The following is a 20,289-nucleotide window of genomic DNA, read 5'->3' as shown; positions in this document are numbered from 1 at the left end:
TGGTTGCTGCTGCACGCAATGTTGATCGTGAACAGATCAAAACACTGACAGAATCCATGGATGGCAGGCTTTTGAGTGTCCTTGCAAAGAAAGGTGGCTATATTGGTCACTGATTTGTTTTTGAAATGTCAGAAATGCTGTTATATTGGTTTCCGTGGTGAAAATAAATAATTGAAATGGGTATATATTTGTTTTTTGTTAAGTTGCCTAATAATTATGCACAGTAATAGTCACCTGCACACACAGATATCCTCCTAAAATAGCTAAAACTAAAAAAGCCCCACTACAACTCCCAAAAATATTCAGCTTTGATATTAATGAGTCTTTTGGGTTCATTAAGAACATGGTTGTTGTTCAATAATAAAATTAATCCTCAAAAATACAACTTGCCTAATAATTCTGCACTCCCTGTATGTATACTGTGGGACAAATTTTATATTACTAAGGGGATTAATAATACTTAATTATATGGTTTATGAGTACTATTCACTTTTAAGTCACAAAACTTTGCTTGTTTTATTAGCAAACTGCCAAGTCATCACTGACTTTCTGAACCAACACCTCAGCGAGGCACATGAGACTAGAGCGTCTCATCAGTCTGAGGAAACTGGCTGTTCAGTGGAAGAGAAACCAACACAGTCCACAGTTTATCTCCACTGATCTCTATCCTCAGGAGCGAGAAGCTGTGCTGAGTGGATTTGTACAAATTCAGAACTGTGTAGGCAGAACTTATTCACTCAATATTTTAAATCACACAAAAACAGGTTAAATAAAAAACGGACATATCCTTATGAACTTTAATTAGAATGTATCGTGATTAGTATTACTGCAAAATAAAGTAAGAGACAAGTACTTCGCTTTATTCTGAATAGAGCAATGGCGCCCTCTGCAGAGCAGCAGCAACCCTGCCAACAGACAGCAAGACACTTGCACAGCAGTTGCCTTACATTGATTAAACACACATTGTGTGCGTTTAAGCAGTGGAATTGCAAAAAAAAAACAAAACAACATTTTGGTGATGGTGCAATGTTTGTTTTTTAAACGATACAGGAAGCTTGCAGACTGAGGTAAGGAGATTCAGACAGTGATAATAAAAACATGCATTTTTCAATTAAAGTCATTTAAATTTTTGCCATGGAATCCCTTCCAAACTGTAATACATTTTTCGAGTCCAAACAAGTAGACACTGTACAACCTGAATATGCATTTGGATGAAATCTAAAACAGAGACCACAAATCTATCTATCTATCTGTCTCTGAGACATGTGGCAGGTCATGTTTCAAACTGACAGCCATAACATCATAAAAGGTGAAGTGTTTCACCAGAGAGCAGCAAGGATGGAGTGTGTCTAATGACTTTGGTCAATCTAGTACTGTACATAAGGTTCATAGACTTTTCTTGATTATTTTATTAAATTATTTAAGTATAAAAGACTCCAGGTACTTATAAAATGATCAGACTATCCAAAAATATATAACAAGGTAATATATACTCATACAATGCACTTTTTTTTGCAGTACCAGTGTTCCCTGAGTATGGTTATATCCCCAATAAGTCCCAACATTTAAATTATCTTCCATTTGTGGTTTTTATACATGTACTTCAACTCAAGCGTGCCTTGTTCCAGCAGAGGTTGCTGGTTATCAAAACATTATCTTTATAAGCTATAGCTTTAAAATGCAGTAATAATCTATGTGGTATTTTCTCCTACTGTCTTGATTAAAAATTTGTTTTTAAGGCAGGGTTTAATGAAACATCATTTTACACTTAAATACCATGACGGTTCAATTGAAGTCTTAAAAAAAACAAAATAAAAAATAAACTTCACAATTTCCCAGCAATGATATTCATAATTAAACATGTATTTACCCCTACCAGCATGTGCTAATGTATTACATGAACTTTTTGTCAATAAACACACTTTTATGTTAACATCGTACCTTTAAGGCAGCAGAATGCTTTATACGATTTGCATTCTCAACCATACAATAGTTGAGGGTTACTATCACAGCTCTAAACTCTGCTCATCATATTCCATTAAAAACCACATGTGCGAGGTAAAACCTTTATTTAATAGGGTGATTTTATTTTAAAACCTTTCAAATTGTGCACAATTATTGCTTTATTCATGTTGTAGAATTCTGACCTCATTTAAAGGTGGACAAATGGCTTTAACTCTTCTTCATCCTCCATCCGGCTTAAATGAATTATTGATCATGTGGTTTTTATTGGGAAATCATTCATTTATCATGGTAATATGGCATTTCCCCGGGAGCAACGTGGAGGAAAAGATCAACCAGAACCAGTTTAATATTATGAGACATTTCATATATCTCTGTTTAATAGAAAATGAGTTTTGTGATTCAAATCTTCAGGACAGAAAGTGAGCAGGTCAGCAGTGAAGAGTAAACGACTGCGGCTGATTAAGTGTCCAAATCCTCCTGAGGAAACATCAAGACAGGCTGATCTTCTTCCCTTTTTATGGGATAATGGAAGACCAGTGACACAGTAAAAATAATTGCTGAGACAGCAGGAGAAAAAAAAGAAAAACGCAAGGATACAACAGGATCTGACACCTCGCCGTCTGCCGCTGGGCCCAGTAAACAAACACATTAAAACAGAGGCGTGCTGGCAGGGACGAGTACGCGATGCGGCACAGCACGCAGTGATGGCAGACATGCATAATAGACCCATCTGCTCTCATAAAACCAGACACCTGTTTGGCATCATCAAAACAGAGAGCAGCATCATTGGCGGCTCTGCCCCATGACCTTTTCCTCTTCATGATAATATCCTGTGATCACTGTGAAAAGTGTCTCCTTATCAAGGATACGCCTTTGAATTTTGGACCCAATTCTGCAGTAAGTGATGAGTCTGGAGGAGCAGCACAACAGCCACTTCCATCACACACACTCCTACACACAGTGACCTTATTACACACTGTTCCCTGGGCATGTGGGTGACTTCACTTGAACTCATCACATTGCAATCAAACCCATAGTGCAGGAACAAGCATGTACCTGTACTACACACCAGGTACAGGTACACACACACACACACACACATCCAGTATTGATTTCTTTTACAGTGCAATGCTTTGTATAAAACATGAGGGATTTCGACATCAACTATTTCACAATAAACAGGTCACGTGACAGTTTGTAAAGCAGCTAAGGACAAAGGCTGTCAGTGTAGTAACCTGACAGGGAATTGGTTTATACATGTCTCCATTTCTGTGGTGGACTGAGGCCACGGGGTAACAGAGAAACACAAAAAATAAACATAAAACATAAAAACATTACACACTGCTTTTTCTAAAATTATTTATACTGCCCACATGTCATTCATATAAACTGCGTTACAGAAGATGGCGCTCAACTCTGGTCCCCGGAATTTAAAAAAAGCCCAGACTAAGTTTGTCGAGTCCAACTACAGTAGAGTCCCCATGGCTTAGAGTCCATGTGATAGAAGAGAAGGTTCAGTCCAGGTTCCTGGTTTCGAAGTCCAAGTTGAAGTCACTGAAGAAAAGTTCAGTTCAAGTCTCAGTTGTTTCCCCAAGGCTTTGGGTTTTTGACCAGGTTACATAAGAAAAGTTCATTCTGAGTCTAGTTCCAGCATTTGAGTGTCAAAGTACCAGACACTGAGGAAGAGCTCAAACCATGTGAGCTGGGGTCTGGTGATGTCATAATGTTAACAATATTATTTTAATATTATTTTTCCTTATGTCAGAAAGAGTTACACACTGGCAGAGGTGGGTAGTAACTAATTACACTTCGTTACATTTACATGAGTAGGTTTTTCAAAATAAAATACTTGTATGAGTAGTTTAAAATCACTATACTTTTTGCTGGAGTAGATTTATGAAGAAAAAACAGTACTTTTACTCTGCTACATACTGAGCTTGTTACAACATTACAGAGATACTGGATAAAGCTTTAGCTATATTCTCTATTCTCTATAGATCCTGCCCAAGGCTCTACCGCGCGACTGTAACCAATAAAATGTAGCCCTTGCTGCGCAGTCTCGTCACATGATCATACTCGATCTCGGCGGCGGGACGGATTAGTTTAGCGGTCAATGTCCACCACAGCAGAAAATGGCAGAATCCATGGTCAGGGTTATGTCAGTGCGGTCAAAGACAAGGAGGAACACCCCTGGCCTCATATTTAATGTATGTTCACGTTACAAACAGTGCCAAACAGCAGTTTCATCATGCGGTGTCTTCTGTGTTGGCCCAAACAGACGGGTATTTCAGCTTTCAAAAGCCCATTGTCCAACCTGATGAAACATGTTGCGGTAAGTTTGACCTACAAATCCTTTTTTCCCCTTTTTGCTGTGGATAGGCGAATGTTTGTCCTGTTATGTTACATGAGTACTCCGTGCTGAGCTCGATCTGCTTGTAGCCTCAAAGACGCGTTTTTATCCACAGGTCCAGAGGTATGGAAGTTTTTGTTACTTGTGCTGTAATTTAAGTTATTTCGTAAATATTTAATTCTTTATGTATTCTTTTTATTTCATTGATTTATATTTTTTATTGAAGTAATTTAACTTACCTAAAGATTATTTTATTTTAAGGTATTTAATTAATTTGTTTTGTTTTATTATTTTGGTGCTTTGGCCCATAGGCCATGTCTCTGTCATTGGTGTGGGACCCCAGGATTCACCTCCTGGACAAGTTCAAATCCTGGTTAGGGCGGTTGGTACCTTCCAGTGGACTCACCACCTGCAGGAAGGTTCAGGGTTGGTATGGTGCAGTGTGATTTGGGTGGAGACTGCTGCGCCCGCGACCCGGTAACGGATAAGCCGATGAAAATGGATGGATGGATTTATTATTTTGTTGATGGGATAAACTCTCCTCTGTAATTTTGTTTATCTGATTGAATGCACGTTAAAAAATAAATCTAAAATATAAATGTTACTCAACAATTACTCAGTACTTGAGTAGTTTTTTCACCATGTACTTTTTTACTCTTACTCAAGTAATTATTTGAATGACTACTTTTTACTTCCACTAGAGTAATATTATTCTGAAGTAACAGTACTTTTACTTAAGTACAATTTTTGGCTACTCCACCCACCTCTGCACACTGGTAATCAGTGGTATCAGGTACTGGTACTTCATTCAAGATTTTAACACTACTCAAATATGTGCAGATTAAATTACAATAAACTATTGGTGTAACCTGAGTTAACTATACAGAAGGTTTATTTTATTTATTTATGTATTAAATATTTAGTTTGTGTGTAATGTGATGACAGTTAAGACATTGTTGTTTAACACAAGTATTTTTAATTAATTATTAGTTAGATGTTATATAATTTTGTCTTAAAGTCAAGTTGTGTCAACTTTATTTTCATATATGCCTTACATGCCAGAAATATGGTATAAATTCAATGTCAGTACTCTTAAACCCGCAGTGCAAACAGGCAGTAAAACATTTAAAAATACAAAAACAGAAATAGAAGGGCATAAAAAACAGTCACTCAGGACAGTCGAGTTAATGAAAAGAAAATAAAACTGTCTGTTTCCTGCTTTGTGTCCTTCCTGCACATCAACTAACTTCCCAGAGTGTGCCAACTACACACCACTGCCTTCAGTTTATTTTCTATTCATTGAAACCCAACATCAAGAAGTATAGGATAGAGTACTTGGCATCAGCAAATACACAAATAAATTGGTTTGTGAAAAAAAAAAACATCCATAATTAGGACTTTAAAAAAAAAAGCTAAATTAAAATGTCCCTGGATAAGTAAATAAAACCATTAAGTATTGTAACTGTGGGTGTTTTTTACAGTGGGAAATAAAAAAAAACAGTTAGTTGTAGTCCTAAAAGTACCCACAGAAGTTTAACTTACTGTAATGAATCATTACTAATATCCCCAAATCTTCCATTTTCTACTTTTGACCTGTTCCACTGGCTTAAAAAATAAAATATTTTACTCCATCTCTCTTCCCCCCTTTTATAGTTCCATCACTGTCTGACAGAGGATGCCATTTAGCAACAAAAGCCTCATGTTCCTCCTCCCTCAGTGATAACTCAAATATGGTGGAAGGTGTTGGGAGGGGGGGGCGTGGTGGGTGTCAATCTCACAACAAGTGGCTGTAAGTGAAACCCCACAGTGAAATATGTGCATGGCTCTCTCTCTAGTCAATGTTTAACACAGAAGACCTCAGTGGGGTGGCTGACATTCTTTTGGAGAAAGCATCAAGCTGTCAGGTTGTGTTTTACAGTGACTCACTGCTGTTCAGGTTAATGTCTCCTTTGGGTTTGTATGCTGAGAAAAACACCAGGACATGAAGCTTTATGCTGGAGAACAAACAGTAATTTATGAGTGTTTAGAAATGCCAGAGGGTCTTTGTGTGATCTGGATCAGAAAATTAGGTGAGGACCACAGTGTATGTGACCAAAAAAAGACTGATTATTCTTTGATATCAGGCCACAGGAGCCTCCAGGAGCTGCTGTGGCCCACATTACATGGATCTCCTGGGGACAGAGGGAGGAGTGGAGCTGGATGGGTACGGAGAAATTGGACAGAGCGCACAGAGGCCAGCTAATGGATTTACCTGCAGTTTTGTAAAGTCAAACATGTTTCATTACCACCACCAGAAAGGTTCTGTTGTTTTTACAGTGTGTGTCTGTCTCCGTGCATGTTAGTACTAGAACTCAAAGTTCTGTTCTGATGTAAACTGCCACACATCTTCAGAGGATCACGTTCATGGTTCTGAAAACACACAACTGTATTTGACCAACACAAAGCTGAGGATTGTATATACAGTTCATTTTATTTCTCATTAATGTACACTCAGCACCCCATCTTGACAGAAAAAAACAGAAATGTAGAAAGGATTGCAATTTTATTAAAAAAGAAAAGGTATTCAGACCCTTTGCTGTGACACTCATATTTAACTCACATTCTGTCCATTTCTTCTGATCCTCCTTGAGATGGTTCTACTCCTTCATTGGAGTCCAGCTGCGTTTAATTAAACTGATTGGACTTGATTAGGAAAGGCACACCTGCCTATATAAGACCTTACAGCTCACAGTGCATGTCAGAGCAAATGAGAATCACGAGGTCAATGGAACTGCCTGAAGAGCTCAGAGACAGAATTGTGGCAAGGCACAGATCTGGCCAAGGTTACAAAAGAATTTCTGCAGCACTCAAAGTTCCTAAGAGCACAGTGGCCTCCATAATCCTTAAATGGAAGACGTTTGGGACGACCAGAACTCTTCCTAGACCTGGCCGTCCAGCCAAACTGAGCAATTGAGGGAGAGGAGCCTTGGTGAGAGAGGTAAAGAAGAACCCAAAGATCACTGTGGCTGAGCTCCAGAGATGCAGTGGGGAGATGGGAGAAAGTTCCACAAAGTCAACAGTCAACTACCATATTTTCCAGACTATAGAGCGCACCTGAATATAAGCCGCACAAAAAAAAAAAAAAAGAATTTACACATAAGCCGCACCGGACTATAAGCCGCCGATATCCAGGTTGATGACATATTTACCGGATACACAGGAACACGAAAAGATTTTGAACTGTTTTTGCACTTCCTGCTAGAACGCCCCCCTGGCGTTCTACCAGGGGGGCGTCCTGAAGGAAAAACCATAGAAAAGCCGCATTTTTTGTCAAAGCGACAAAGGCAGCTTCTATATGATCGTCTTTCTTTATTCACTCTTCGTTACCTCTTATAGGGGAGACCGGGTATGGTTGTAACAGTTTTTGCTTCAGGACCTGTAACTCACTGAATTTTTGAGCTAGAGTTCTCAAACTTTTATACAAAGTACCCACATTTGTTTACTACAAATGGCATCGATTCAAACAAGAATATCACAATCCTCGTAAGTTGATGTCAAATACATGGAGTTCCTTTGTTACAACCTACCCGAGTAGTGGGGTAGGTTGTAACACATGCTGGGGTAAGTTGTAACAGTTAGACAAAAGAAGCAAAAACAGAGGTCACACCATGCGACATGCTGTAAAAAGAGGCTGGGGGTCCGCTTTATAGAAAATGTGAACAAGTCAGTCCCTGCCATCTGCTTCTCATCCGATGTTTGTGGGTGTTTGATGTTATATGTATGTTACTGCCAGTTGATATGAAAAATTTCTAACCTAAAAGAAAGTGGAATAGATAACCTGAATACATAGACACATTTTTTTCCCATTTGTCTGGAACCTACCTGGCTAGTATTCAATTCTTCTCTGGTCTCCAGTGACTAACCTGTCACATGTTTACCTCACGTGGAGTCAGTCCATAATACAGGTCTGCTGCCTCAGCCAACACTTTCTTCTGCACCTCAGAGAAAACTTTGTTGCTGCTTCAGTAACCTATACTGGGAAGATCAATGGACCCCTGGTCTCTCAGCTTCTGCTCAGTGTTACATGGCAGATTTCATGTGCCTTCGCAACTGATCTGACTGACTTGCTTCTTTGTGGCCTCATCAGATTCTTTTTTTTTTTAAAAACATTTGCAAGCAGACCTCGGTCAGTCTTTCTTGTCCACTGCCTAGGCATTCTGTAAAATTTATTAAAATTAATAAACTGTTCTTAGTTGTATGTAAGGGGATGGTTTTAACACTTTTTGAAGATGTGTTACAACCCACCCCACCCCTGTCAGCCATTGTTTAGCTAACTGTATTAGCATAGTAGTTTGAAATTAGCAGCAGGGGAGAAATGCATCACATTATGCCTGAGAAACTACAATTTAATCTAATGCAAAGTCATATGGTTTTATGTACAATAGTGTAAATACTAACCAAAATATAGTCAACATTGTCCAGCTTGTTCCTTGGAGTCTTGTCATTGGGATGAACCAGTTTTTGTCCTAGGGTGTTGCCAGGTTTGAAATGTACGGGGATCTGGTCTAGTCAAAAAAATTTACTTTCTTACATCAAAATCAGTATTTTCTCTATAGAATCTGCATGCGCCTGTTTCGAACCTTGACAACCACCATGTGGGATTGGGGAGGAAGTGGCTAAACACTGAAATTATCACATACAGTTAGGCCCAAAAGTATTTGGACAGTGACACAATCTTCATGATTTGGGCTCTGCATGCCACCACATTGGGTTTGAAATGAAACAACTACAACAGAATTGAAGTGCAGACTTTAAGGTTTAATTCAAGGGGTTGAACAAAAATATATGATTAAACATGTAAGAATTGTAGCAGTTTATATACAAACTCTCCTCATTTCAGGGGCTCAAAAGTAATTGGACAAATAATAAAATGTAAAAAGTAAAATGTTCATTTTCAATATTTTGTTGAAAATCCTTTGCAGGCAATGACTGCCTGAAGTCTGGGTCTTTGGTCACATCATCAATGAACACAATTGACCCAGTGCCATTGGAAGCCATGGATGCCCATGCCATCACACTGCCTCCACCGTGTTTTACAGACGATGTGGTGTGCTTTGGATCATGAGCTGTTCCAATTTTTCTCCAAACTTTCTTCTTGCCGTCACTCTGATAAAGGTTGATCTTGGTCTCATCTGTCCAAAGAATGCTGTTCCAGAACTGGGCGGGCTTCTTCAAGTGTGTTTTGGCAAAGTCAATTCTGGCCCTCCTATTTTTGAGGCTGATCAGTGGTTTGCATCTTGTGGTGAATCCTTTGTATTTATTTTCATTAAGTCTTCTCTTTATGGTAGACTTAGAGACTGATGCACCTACTTCCTGGAGAGTGTTCTTCACTTCAGTGGATGTTGTGAAGGGGTTTTTCTTCACCATGGAAAGTATTCTCCGATCATCCACCACTGATGTCTTCCGACGTCCAGGCCTTTTTGAGTTTCCAAGCTCACCAGTGATCTCCTTTTTTCGCAGAATGTACCAAACTGTTGATTTGGCCACTCCTAACATTTCTGATATCTCTCGGATGGATTTCTTCTTTTGTTTCAGCCTCAGGGTGGTCTGTTTCACCTCCATCGAGAGCTCCTTTGAGCGCATGTTTTGCGTTCATATGGACAGCTTCAAAATGCAAACAACACACCTGGAATCAACTCCAGACCTTTTAACTGCTTAGTCGATGACAGGTTAACGAGGAATGAGTGCATGCAGCCTTGCAGCCTTCAGAGTCAACTGTCCAATTACTTTTGGGCCTAACTGTAACTCCTATCTTATCCCTAATTGGTAGAATTGGTGGTGTTACAACTCTTCCCATGTTACAACCATACCCGGTCTCCCCTACTTGTTTTACGGACCACGCTTCACTCGCGGAAGTAAGCATGAACAATCAAATACAAATTAATAGTTTAAAGAGAACACACTACACTGCGTATGACAGCTTTCAAATAAAATACCTTCTAATAACGTAAACATAAATCTTTGCTGTGTAATAGAACATGTAATAAATACGTTTAAGAGAATAAGAACAGATTACAGTCATAAAATGGTTAACGATCTAAGATCACTGTTTGTGTGAGGGATTAGAGTCAGAGTAGCGTAATGTTAATATAAGGATGATAAAAAGGTTATAATTCGTTGTAAATACTTGTGGTCAAATACGCTTCATATTTTTGTATATATATTCAGGATTTTTGTATACATATTCGGGTTTTTTGTATATATATTCAGACTTTTTGTATATATACAGTATATATTCAGACTTTCTGTATATACTGTATATATTCAGGATTTTTGTATATATATATATTCAGACTTATATATATATATACACATATATATATATATAGTAATCATCAACCAGCGGCTCATGGGTCAAATCTGGCCCACAGAGCTGTCCAATAAAGGAATAAATTATACAATTGTTACTTTTTGAGCCTTTGGGGTGTTACTTTAGAAATGTGGAAATTCATTGCGAGCCCTTGCAACCCACACAAGCTGCCACAGGAGGCACTATTAAGTATGTAGTTCTTCTGGGGCTCGAACCTAGGACCTAGAACTTTTTGGTATCGTTTCCTAAATGTGTTTCTTTTAAATGGAATAAAATTGTTATGCATGTATATAGTATAGTTATATATAGCTCATATATATATATATAAACATTTCTTATTATACATGTATCATTTCATGTTAATTAAATATAAACCTATGGGAAATATTTAGCCTAATAGGTGAGTGATCAGATATTCAGGCTCTATGACAGCTCAAACTCCTTCCGCAGAAAGTCATTTTAATCCTGATATACTATTTAATGTTGTACTTTATTAGCATTTTAATAACACTAAAAACTCACTAACTCCAGACTAATACGGTCCAACCTTACTCAGCATTTTACTCAAGTGCACCTCAATAACAGAAAGGCCAGCAGACAAGAAGGCACCTGCATGGTTCAGAATTCCTGTGACTCAAAAGTTTAAACGCTCCTCATTCACCACAGGTAGGAACAGAATGAGACAGGTGAGATGACGCATAGAGGAAGTTTACCATCTGGGAGCCTGGGAAAGAATGGAGCGATTACACCATTGCCATCTATCTCTCTGTCTGTCTGTTAACTGATTCAGTGACAGGCTGGATCGGGACGCCACACTGTGACTGAACAAAGTCTGTCTGTGTTTCAGAATAATCACTGGACCTTGCTCAAGGAGACACTGATGCTTAGTCACTGTCTGATATGTGTTTGCGAGCATGGGTGTGTGTGTGTGCAGGAGGTTGATGAACTGTAGCTTTTCATTCACGACACTGATGATATATTACATCACTCTGTCGCAGTAAAAACCAGAGGTGATAGAAACTTCAGCTTTGGCCCCTATGCTTTGCTATCTTATATATATATATATATATATATATATATATGTCACAATATCATGCAGCGAGATGACAATGAGACAACCCTAAAACCTACTCTGGGTGATCATTGCAGAGTTTATAAAATGGGGCAGAGAGAAAGAGTGGTTAGTGACTTTGCCTTACAACAGAAAGAAATCAGCAGTTTGATCTCCGTCCGCCTGGTTATGAGTGTGGACCATTCAGAATGTACCCTGCCTTTGACCAATGACTACTATTTAATATTTACACAAAATGCAAATTTCTTCTATAAAACACAGTGTAGGCTTGTATTATTACATTTATTTATTCAATTTCTTAAAAGCAAACTAGTAAAAATTCACACAAAATAAGGAATAAATGCAAATAAAGTTTGGCACAGAGGTGGTGATTAACTGAGTTTGTTTAGAACATGCTATAAAAAATTAACATTTTTTAGCATACACATTCTGTGTGAGCGTGTGTCTATAGATAAGTGATTTATCAACCTATTAAATCCTTGTTACCACCATGTTCAGAGTGAAGGCCTGCAGTGTATAGATTTAGGAGCGTGCGGTTGGGTGGGGTTCAGTCTGTTGCGACATTAGCAACAGGGCCCTGAGCTGTTATACTACACCCTGACACCAGCTCCTACAAAGAGGCATACACTACTGAGCACAAGGTCAGGATACAAACACCACCACCACCTTATAAAAAAAGTCCATAAATAGCATGAGAAGTCTGTAAAGCAGCACGTAAGGCAGAAAGGTAAAAAAATAAAAATAAATTACTGTAACTGCAAAAGCCAATAAAGTTTCAAATAAACATCAAATCTGAGCAGAATGGCAGTTTGATAGTTTCTCTGGGTCATGCACTGAATGTTCTGTGCATGGCTGCTTGTGCTTGAAGGACTGAGATAAGATAAACCTGTAGCAAAAGAGTGACACCCAAGTTGAAACCAGTGAGGGGTCAGAAAATGAAGGCACTGTCGTGTATCTCTGTGCCTGATCTTGTCAGTTTGTGTGTGCTACATGATAGGAAGGGGAAGAAAGGCTTCTCAAATCCTAAAATAGAAGTTGTTGTAGTTTTACCACTATGTACATGTGGTATGGTCTACAAACAAGGGCTCTATTGTTAAACGACCAATGACTACAAACCTCAGTGGAAGAAATAGGAATATTTATTTATCCCTTTATCTGAATATAAGCTTTCAAGCTTTGTTTAAAATTTCTGAAAAAAACCCTGCAAAACAAAAAAAAACATTGGTTCAACTTTCCTCTGAGCATCAAGAAACGAGATTAAACTTTTTTTTTTCACTTATATGCACTTGCACTTAAAGTCTGTGTGGGGAACACTGCTCCTGCATAATGTACACACAAAGGCTGCGTAATAAAAAGCAAAGTTAAACATTTGCCTGATGAAAAATCCCTCAACATACCAAGAAAGCCTCGAGGCAGAAAGCTCCAGTGGTGGGGCTTTGTTTGAGCAGACAAGTCTCTAAAGGGGCAAATTCTTTTCCCTGGCATCTCCAGAATCTGCCAGAAAGGCCTGAGGCTGAGGCGCGTGCACACACACACACACACGGAGAAAAATTGAAAAATTGGAAAAATACACTTCAGTGCTCGTTACCCTAAGCTCAGCCAATTTAATCAAATACAAAACTCAGATGCTAATTCTACTGTCATGTGTTAGTCATGAAATCTAATGTTATCGTTACATGTATCACGAACAGCAATCAAGGCCACATCACATCACTTCCTGAAGGAAAGGACAGGATAGTTAATATATACTTCCCTTTATTGATTTATTTCCTGTTGTTTCTGGAAATGCACTAGAAATTTAATCTGTATGACTAAACCTAAAACCAGAAGCAGCAATATTTCCTTGGATTATACTTACACTTAGAAAGTATATTACATTACAATATATCTACATTAGTAGAACAGTCAGTGACACCTGCTGAAACATTCTCACGATGATGGTTATAAACAGATTATTTATTTATTTTAAATCAAGGCATTTAGCTTTTACTAGGAACTGGCATGTCAGTATCATTAGCAGACATAATTCCCACACCAATGCTGTCAATAAATGCTATAGTGCCCACTTTTCCATTGCAGTTGTTTGGGAACTCTGCTAAAGTGCAAATAAACTCTTAACACCCACAAGGGCTTCTTTGTGGGTGCTTCTTTTCTTGGCAATTTTTTGCCCTCCTAGAACAAAGTTTGGTTTGGTGCTGCAGTATAGTCATGGCCTATTATTTGCTTGGTACACAGAGCTGCCTAGAGAGGGAGCTGGGGGGTTATTTTGGCATTCATTAAAAGCAGCTCTTTCTCTGCGGGCTCTGTCAGGTGCTTCCTCTCTGATGGCAAATCTAGCTTTGGAAACATTCACAACCTTTCTATATGTGTGTGTGTGCCTGTGGAGGCGAACATATGTTACATAAACAGGCAGAATTTATCACACTTCTCTGCCAGGCCACATTAAAAAAGTAGCAGCAGCAAAAACAAGGGCCACTAAGAGGGCAGGGGCTGCACCTGTGAACTGTAAAACCTGCATCTAAGCATCTGGAGAGAAGATATAAGAGCTGGTCTTTTGCTTGGGAGCAATGAAAGCAGGATGGACAAATTCCCAGTTAGGATGACCAAGAATCAAAGTATCAACTTTGCTGCATATCAGAACTCTGTGCTGGTGTCACTGCGCACAAGCGGTGTGACCAGCACATTCTTTTCAGGGTGGGAAAAGATATGCTGAGCAAAGGAAACACCCACAGTATTCAAAGCTACAGCAAAGCCACTGGCACGTTCAGTATGGATGGTTTCTGGTGAGAGTATGTGTATGTGTGTGTGTGTGTGTGTGTGTGTTTGTGTGTGTGTAAGGTGGAGAAGGGCAGAGCACCAAAACCAACCAAACCACAGTCTGAAGCTGTTAAAGCTTTCCTTCAACATAAATGGACGACTCCCAAACGTTGCCATGCGTTCCCTCACACTGACAAAAAGTGTGTGGGTGGATGGATGGGTGTGTCATCACCAATACGCCCATAAGCACGCCCGCGCGCGCACACACACACGCACGCACGCACACGTCTAGCCACATTCTGACCCTGCATGGCTCGTAGATTGATTTGGACATACTTGAGTATTTCCTTGTCAGAGCTCTGACAGAGAGGACACAATCTCCACCTCCACACTAATAATAATACACCCACTATCTCTGGCTCCCACTTCCAGCCTGGGTGGCTTGAGCTATAACAGCAGAGTCAGTGAGGGCAGAGCCAAAGAAGAGAGGGTGTCTGTCTGGATCAGAGAGGAGGATGAAGGAAGCAGATGTCTTCTGTGCTCCCACTGTGAGCAGCAGACAGAGGATGGACAGAAGTGACTGCAGAATGGATTTCAGGACAAATCCTGTATGAACTTGTAATTGTTTACCTGCTTTCTCATTCTGCTGCCACTTCTTGAGACAAATTACCCTGTTAGGCTGAGACCCTGCTCACAGCAGGACAATTCAGCAGTAGCACTTGTGCAGTCAGGTAGAAACACAAAAATAGGTACAGTCTAACTCTAATGTGGGTCAAACTGAATGCTTTGCTATGTTTAGAATGATTCAGTGTTTTATTTTTAGAGTCAGTTATTTTTTAGAGTATTTTTAGAGTCAATTTGGGCACGTGTTCAAAATAGTCCTCAAAATAATGTTGCTGTAGTTGCATGATTAACAATAACAGGAAAGGAAAGGAAAGTGAACTCCTTGTCATTGTGACACACATCACTGCACACAATGAAATGTGACCTCTGCTTCTACCCCATCACCAAAGTGAACAGTGGGCAGCTTTTTGAGAGACCAAGGAGCAGTGTGTGGGGATGCTGCCATGCTCAGAGCACCTCAGTGGTAACCTGGAAGCTGGTGGATTCGAACCTGCAACCTTCCGGACCCAAGTCCAAGCCACCACTGCCCTCAGCGTTGTTGCCGCACACCCACCAGGGTCAGTGGTTCAAGCAAATATCTGCAATTCAAATACTGTAAGGCCTCAGTCTATAGCAATGGTTGCAATTGTGTTCTCAGCAATACACTTTCAGCTGATCCTGACCCTCCTCCTGTCATTACTTCTGCTTCGCCTTTGACTATCACTTGGCAACCTTTAAGTTGTATTACTGACTCAAAATCCTACTAGTGTATTTTCAGTACCCCCTGCAGGCCAATAAATAGAACACAGACACCAGCACGTTGGATTTAAATCTTAGAATCAATCAGAAATCAGATTTTTGCTCAACTCCACTTCAGTTCAAATAAGCTGAAATGCCTTTTCTGTGAGAACAAGCACATTATTGAAAACATATGGGTAAGTTCAAGTTTTCTAACTGAAGCAGAAAGACCCAGATTTAATCAGCAGACCACTGCCTACCGACACAAACATGTAGGTAACACTGACAAATGGCAGCAGTAGCTGTTTAAAGTTTAGGTCAACAACCAAGGTAAGTCTTTACTTTTTTCATCATTTCAGCATTCTGTTCATTTACTGAGAACACATCGCAGACTGAGAAAAAAAAAAAACTTCCACTTTCACATTCAGAGGCTTACACGCTGGCACAGACACACACTAACGTGATATCCTCTGGCAGGCTGCGAATAGAGGTGCTTTTACATACCATGGTGGCCTGTCTCATTGAAATGCTAGGGACTGGTTCCCTGGTGGCGCTGAGAGAGTGCTGACACACAGAACCAAAGAAAAGTCTGGGTCTATGAAAGAGGGATCATTAGCATTAACAACAAAGGCAAAAGCACAAATTAATCTTGTACGGGAACCAAACGAGAGCAGATTACAGTAGGAAACATTAATTGCTATGGCTGTTAAAGGACAGGAAGTCTATACAGAGGTCTTTAGAAAAAAGAGGAACTGATGAGTTTAATGCAAAATTTCACTCTTTTTAGTGAAGTCTTGAAACTTAACTGATTTATTCACAAATAGGAATTTTAGTGTTTCCACAGACAACAGATGTGAATCAGACCATGTCAGAACAAACATTGACATTTAAGTTTATTCCAAGTTGTCCTTATCATTCAAAATTGTCAAAGATATTTATACAATCAAGTGAAAACTATTGCATTTTTAAATGATCAAGACTAAAAACCACCGCTAGATGTGCATGACCCACCAGCCCTTCAGCTTCCATGACTGACCATAAACATACAAGGAAAATTGGACAGATTCCTTAAAAGGCCAGCAAAAAGACTTTCCAGACACAAAAGATACAGATGGTGAGTGTGATATTAAGGAGGACCAAAAACAACCTCATGACTCTGCTCATCTCTTACATCAAAATAATAAATCGCTTGTTCTGACTAATCATTTGAAACCCCACACTAGTAAAAATAATCCCAGAAACACAGGAGATGATCTAGTCCTGCTTAAAAATACACTGCAGACCTGACCACATTAACACGACTTCACCTCCAGGAAGAGTTATGTTACTGACACACATCACCTCCAGTGTCAGATATGGACTCATGCTGTGCTCAGACAGATCAATGTAAGGGTGTGTGCACGGAGCTCAGTAAAGATCACTAGTGTTTTCCAATTACATGAATTATCAACATCACTGTGGGGAAATCCCAATGTCTAGGATGTAGAATTTGGGTCTTCTGGGGTTTGCAGTTTTGGGACACACTGCATGTGTGTGCGCATTGATATACACATGGACAGAGTGATAAAGAGAGTTATTTAGAAAAGAAAGGAGAGAGAATCAATAGCTCCACCATTTCCATTTGTTACACTGCACCATTAGCATTCCTAAGGTATCCTCTTTCAATTGAGTCTCTCTTTCTCTCTCGCTCTCCCTCACACAAGAACCCTCTTTCTCACTTATTAAATCACTTATCTGAACTTCCAGAAGAGAGAACTTGGATAACGTGGGGATACTAACAATTTCCAAATACTGAAAGGTCAGTATTTTTAAACATTGACCAAGCAGACAATATATAAAGAACGGAAGCTTGAAATGGTTTAATTAACCACATGGACTGCCATTGTAACAGTTCTGAGTGGTGGATATGTTTTGTAAACTGTTAACATAGTTCAGTGACAGACGTTTTAAGATGCAACTTCTGCATTTGACAGTTAGCCACATCAAAAGCAGAAGTTCTCTTATCTTAGCTTGAACAGTAGCCATGTTTTGAAGCCAAATCCCTTAAATGGTTTAACGTTATTTTTCATTGTTCGCTGTGTCTCCGTCCACCATAGAAAACTTTCTTCGACTGTAGCTCCTCTCTTTCAAGGAGGTTTACAAGGGTCAGTTTCAGGCCTCAATCTGTTTCTTTATTGTATGTGAAGCTCAGGAAACACACCGTCTGCCAACATTGTTTTGCAGTTTATGTCCACACTTACTAGTCTCCTGACGATGAACAGACAAAATTATTTCAGTCAATGCATCATAATTTATTAAATGTTGTGGTCTCAATATTTCATTATCAACAATTAAAAATCACTAACAGATAGAAACAGGGTTTGTTTCCCACACTACTGAAAACTCTTTTTTAAAAACTATTTAAAAAAAAAAACAACTATTTTTTTGAAAAACTCCTCGTTTTATAGCTTACCAAATTGAAAAGATACAACTTTTAAAAAGGGTTGAGACATGAATCAAGATTATGCCAATCAAATTAATTATGATTGACGACATTATTGAGATGAATCTGCTCCTAAAATGTAAACACATGGGGCCTCTTTATTATTAGCCAGTCTTCATCTAGTTAATTGCAGATTTCTGAAAATATGCACACATACACACAAATGTGTACTTTTTCTAAGCACACACACACATATGGATACAGTGAAGTCTAGAAAGAATTTCCAACTACATTACATGAACTTTCCAATCATTCATTGTTCCATCTTCCAAGTTCACACAGAAAAAAAAACATCATTCACACTACCATTCACACCTACATCCAGTTAAACTAATCCAGATCTTCTGAGTTTGACCATTTTACATCTGTAGGCACCAGTTCAAACTTAGTGAATAGCTGAAATGACAATAACTTTATTTTCTTTCCTCAACATCAATAAAAGTACAGTTAACTAAAAACCAAAAATAACAAGCCTGCTACCAGACACGACTTCCACGTGCTTTGATTGGGTGATGAAAAGAGTCGAGAAAGAGAGAAAAGAGCCAGAGGAAATACTTTATCAAAGTGGACATGCGTGAAAATAGTTTAATGGACGTTGGACGTTTCTTTTGTCTGTATGTGTGTGTGTGTGTGCGCTCTACTGGTAAATACAAAGCAGATGTTAAGCAGGAATTTCTGCAAAGCAGATTAAAAAAAACATACAGGAGAAGCCGCCATCTGTGATTCAATGACAAACAGTTATACAGGAGGGATGCTGCAGCTACAGCTTTGACCTACTTCTTAACTTTCAGCTAAAAGGTCTTTCTTAGAAAGTCTTAAAATTATGTTTTCCACAGCTTATAAATACACGTGAAGCAGCCAAAAAATAATGCAGTTAAAATCAGACAAGTGCAACCAACAGGCTAAAATTCGAACCAAAGTACAGTTCGCAACTGAAAGGGTAAAATTTTAGTCAAGCAGAACCGTTAGAAAACTATGATACATGATGATTATAAATAAAAAAGTATTCATGGAAAACACCTGACAGGGATCATATCATATACAGGTGCGCGAGTCACGACAGAAACCCCCACCAAACCATTCAGGAAACACATGGAACATTTAGTTGACATAAACAATCAGATACGTGCTCGTGGGTCTCCGTAGGAGCCGCTTGATATTGTTTTAGGAAAGGCTGCAACGCCTGGACGTAAGAAGATTGCAGTTCAATTAAAATATCACACAAAGCAAAGCAGGGCGCATACTCAGTGTGTCAAATTGGTTTACAGACACAGAGAGAAATCAAAGATGTAAACACTGTCTGCCCGTGTGTGTTTGTGTGAGAGAAAGGTGTGTACGTGTTTGCTTGATGTGTGTCTGTGTGTGTTAGAACTTGCGGACTCTACCTGTGATGTGTCGAGGAAAACGCTGTTTCTGAACTTTCCACGCCGTATCTCCATTTCAAGGGCAGAGCCTCGAGCAACAGTGGCTCTGGCTGTTTGATTCCGGCAAAACATTGTCTCTGTTTTCTAAAGATCTTCACAGGAGAACGTGTGGGGAGCAACAACTTCACTTCCCAGCGTGCGTAAAGATGCAGAAGTAAAAGTAACCTCAGCCCAGCGCAGATCCAGGTGGCACAAAACAAACGACCCCAGCAGCAGTCCCAGGATATTCGAACAAACTCCAGATTTAAACACTGACGTTTCCTCTGAAGTAAGGGCTTGGACTGAGTACTTTAACAGTGAGTGAAGAAAAACACAGACAGAGCGGTAAGAGACAGACAGACAGACAAAAAGAGAGAGAGAGAGAGTTACGGCGTCTCCACTCACAGCTGACTTTTCACTTTTCTTCACGCGCTTCGCTCTGCGCGTCCCCACAATGACACCATGACACTACACGCGGTAAGGTTTGGGAGCTTTAGTTTCAGCTCCAGAGACCTCTACTGGCCGTGAGAGGCCATGGTTCTTCAGAGGTCTATAACGTCCCTGTCTCAA

At 39.4% G+C, this 20,289-nt stretch overlaps 1 protein-coding gene across 4 annotated transcripts in view; it reads right to left on the bottom strand.

Annotated features, from left to right (window-relative positions):
* The window catches only part of rtkna (rhotekin a), a 74,435-nt gene extending 54,474 nt beyond the window's left edge, over window positions 1-19,961 (bottom strand). For 2 of the 4 annotated variants that reach the window (XM_017043228.2, XM_017043229.2), the window contains exon 1: window positions 19,702-19,812. In XM_017043228.2, coding sequence (XP_016898717.1) covers window positions 19,702-19,812 — 111 coding nt within the window. Of the gene's footprint in view, window positions 1-19,701 lie in introns of all 4 variants that reach the window. The other 2 variants (XM_025053110.1, XM_025053111.1) reach the window with 2 other exon arrangements.
* Window positions 19,962-20,289: the final 328 nt, after the last annotated feature.

This window comes from Cynoglossus semilaevis, chromosome Z (assembly GCF_000523025.1).
Source record: "Cynoglossus semilaevis isolate Cse_v1.0 chromosome Z, Cse_v1.0, whole genome shotgun sequence".
Lineage (NCBI taxonomy): Eukaryota > Metazoa > Chordata > Actinopteri > Pleuronectiformes > Cynoglossidae > Cynoglossus > Cynoglossus semilaevis.
This window is presented reverse-complemented; position numbering and strand designations above follow the sequence as displayed.